The 2066-nt window shown below is 39.8% G+C and overlaps 1 protein-coding gene across 1 annotated transcript in view; it reads right to left on the reverse strand.

Annotated features, from left to right (window-relative positions):
• The window catches only part of LOC108627193 (uncharacterized), a 6146-nt gene that overhangs the window by 2519 nt on the left and 1561 nt on the right, over positions 1 to 2066 (reverse strand). Inside the window, exon 2 of the mRNA XM_018028297.2 lies at positions 1203 to 1330. Coding sequence (XP_017883786.2) covers positions 1203 to 1330 — 128 coding nt within the window. The remainder of the gene's footprint in view (positions 1 to 1202; positions 1331 to 2066) is intronic.

Here is a 2066-nt window from a genome sequence, read left to right on the forward strand (position 1 = left end):
GAAAAACAGGTGGAACAATTTTATAAACCTTGCCCCTCTGTAATTATAATTTTTTCTAAAAGTTCATTGCTTCAAACATTGAACACAGCTTTTAATTACATGTCTAAAATTTTTAACAGAGATCGTACGGCTCATACAACCTTAAAAATTGCTCTCATTAACCATGAATTCTAACCCGATTCGTGGACGTAGAAAATTGATTTCACTTAGCCCGACAATAACGCGTATAACTTCCTGAACAGTTTAAATCGCTTTCCATTCGCAAGGAATATGAGTAGAGAATCACTCGTTCAGTTTTAATGCGCGTTCCAGTCTACCCTTCCAATTAAAATTTGTCGAGAGCACAGTGGGAATCAGAACCTAATTCGCTTTGAAGCGGTTCCGAAATTCCTCTGTTTAGGATAAATTCTCTACTGGGAAGAGTAAAACGATTTTATGAAATATCGCATCGATTCTTCCCGCGGCTTTCAAAAAATCGTCACGTTTGCCCAGCTTATCTCTTTGCTATGGTCCACCGGTCATTTACATAAAAAATAGCACGGTTTGAAAAACCACGCACGTCGGGAAACTAGAAAAACCAAAGGTGACTCCGTGATAAGAAATTTTATAGCGACTATTCGTGACTAGAGAGAATATATTTCTTGTTTTCTGGTTCCAATGTACGTCAGGAAAATGTACAGTTAGTAACAACGAAACTGAGCCAACTGTGTGCATGTGTTAGTTTTCCCTAGGGGGCAAAATTCAAAACGAGTAATAATAAGTGTACGTCTTATCGCATCCCTTGATAAACTAACCATTTTCAATCGTTCATCAAAATTCATCAAAATTCAGTCGTTAATAAAATCAAAAAATATGTAGTAAACAAATTTGTAAGTTGGTTACTCTCATTTCTTCAGCTATTCAGCTACCTTCGTGGTAAAAACAATCTGGGGAGACGAAAAAAATATGTTGATATCGGCTTTTTTCTGAAATCCTAGTGAATTTTCAAATTTATTTCCGTATTAACAACATATTTTTAAATAAAACTTGTTTTAAATTAAANCAGAGGTAATAACATTACGATGGGGTAGAAGAGTAACCGGTGGAAGTAGCCTATTTTAAAGAAACACGTCATGGGAGAAAATCGATCTGCAACTCCCGGTGCGGGTGGAGGCGGCAGCGGAGGTGGAAAGAGAAATATAGATGGTAAACGTATATCTTACCTTCGGCTGAGAATCGGAATTCGAGGAGGAATCATCGTAGTCCTCGGCGTCGTCGTACTCGTCGTCCATGTAAGCGTCCCCCGCGTCCTGGACGCCGCCGTCTCTCAAGTTCTCGCCCCAGGATTCCTCTGTAACGTCCACGGAGAACCGAGAATTTGAACAAAATGCATATTGAGCGACCCGTTGAAAATGCGATCGGAGCTGTTGCGTTTTCCACACCCATTCCACTGTTCGCTCCCTCGACGGAATAAAATGGGATAAGATGGAAACCGTCTATTTAGACCGAGAGTATACGAGACGTACCGCGTTTGTCACAAGATTCTCAACGATTCCTCTCCCAGTCCCCGTTCAAACACACGTTCCAAATACGTGTTTATTTGATCGCTGAAAATTGAGTTTATACGACACGTTCGCTCGCCATTATACTCATAAAAAGCTTGATTTTATCACGTCACTGTGTCCGTGTCCTAAACATCGGTTCGATTTCGAACGGGCAATTTTTTCATTTCCATCGGAAATAGAACGCGCGTGACGCGTCCAACGGGATTCGATAGCTAACAGCGAAATAAAACATTCTTTGTCACACTAAACGGTGTAGATGTGCTCGTTTTATTTCTTCATTTTTATTTCCGTATGGTAATATTATTGTAATGCAATGGGGGGAACGGTGGAATAAAACGGGAATTTAATGGTTCACCGATTTATTTCACGACCGATTGTAAAGCTTAATATTCTCTATCGAATTTGTTCCGATCGAAAGAAGTCGTAACGAGTTGTTTGTGCGTTTCAATTAAATTCCACCGCGAACGAGTAACAAAGAGGAAATAGCTGGCGAACGTCGAATTAATTACTCTTGTATGAAAT

The sequence above is a fragment of the Ceratina calcarata genome, unplaced genomic scaffold (genome assembly GCF_001652005.2).
Source record: "Ceratina calcarata isolate Rehan_Ccalc_2016 unplaced genomic scaffold, ASM165200v1 scaffold448, whole genome shotgun sequence".
In the NCBI taxonomy this organism is placed as follows: Eukaryota; Metazoa; Arthropoda; class Insecta; order Hymenoptera; family Apidae; genus Ceratina; species Ceratina calcarata.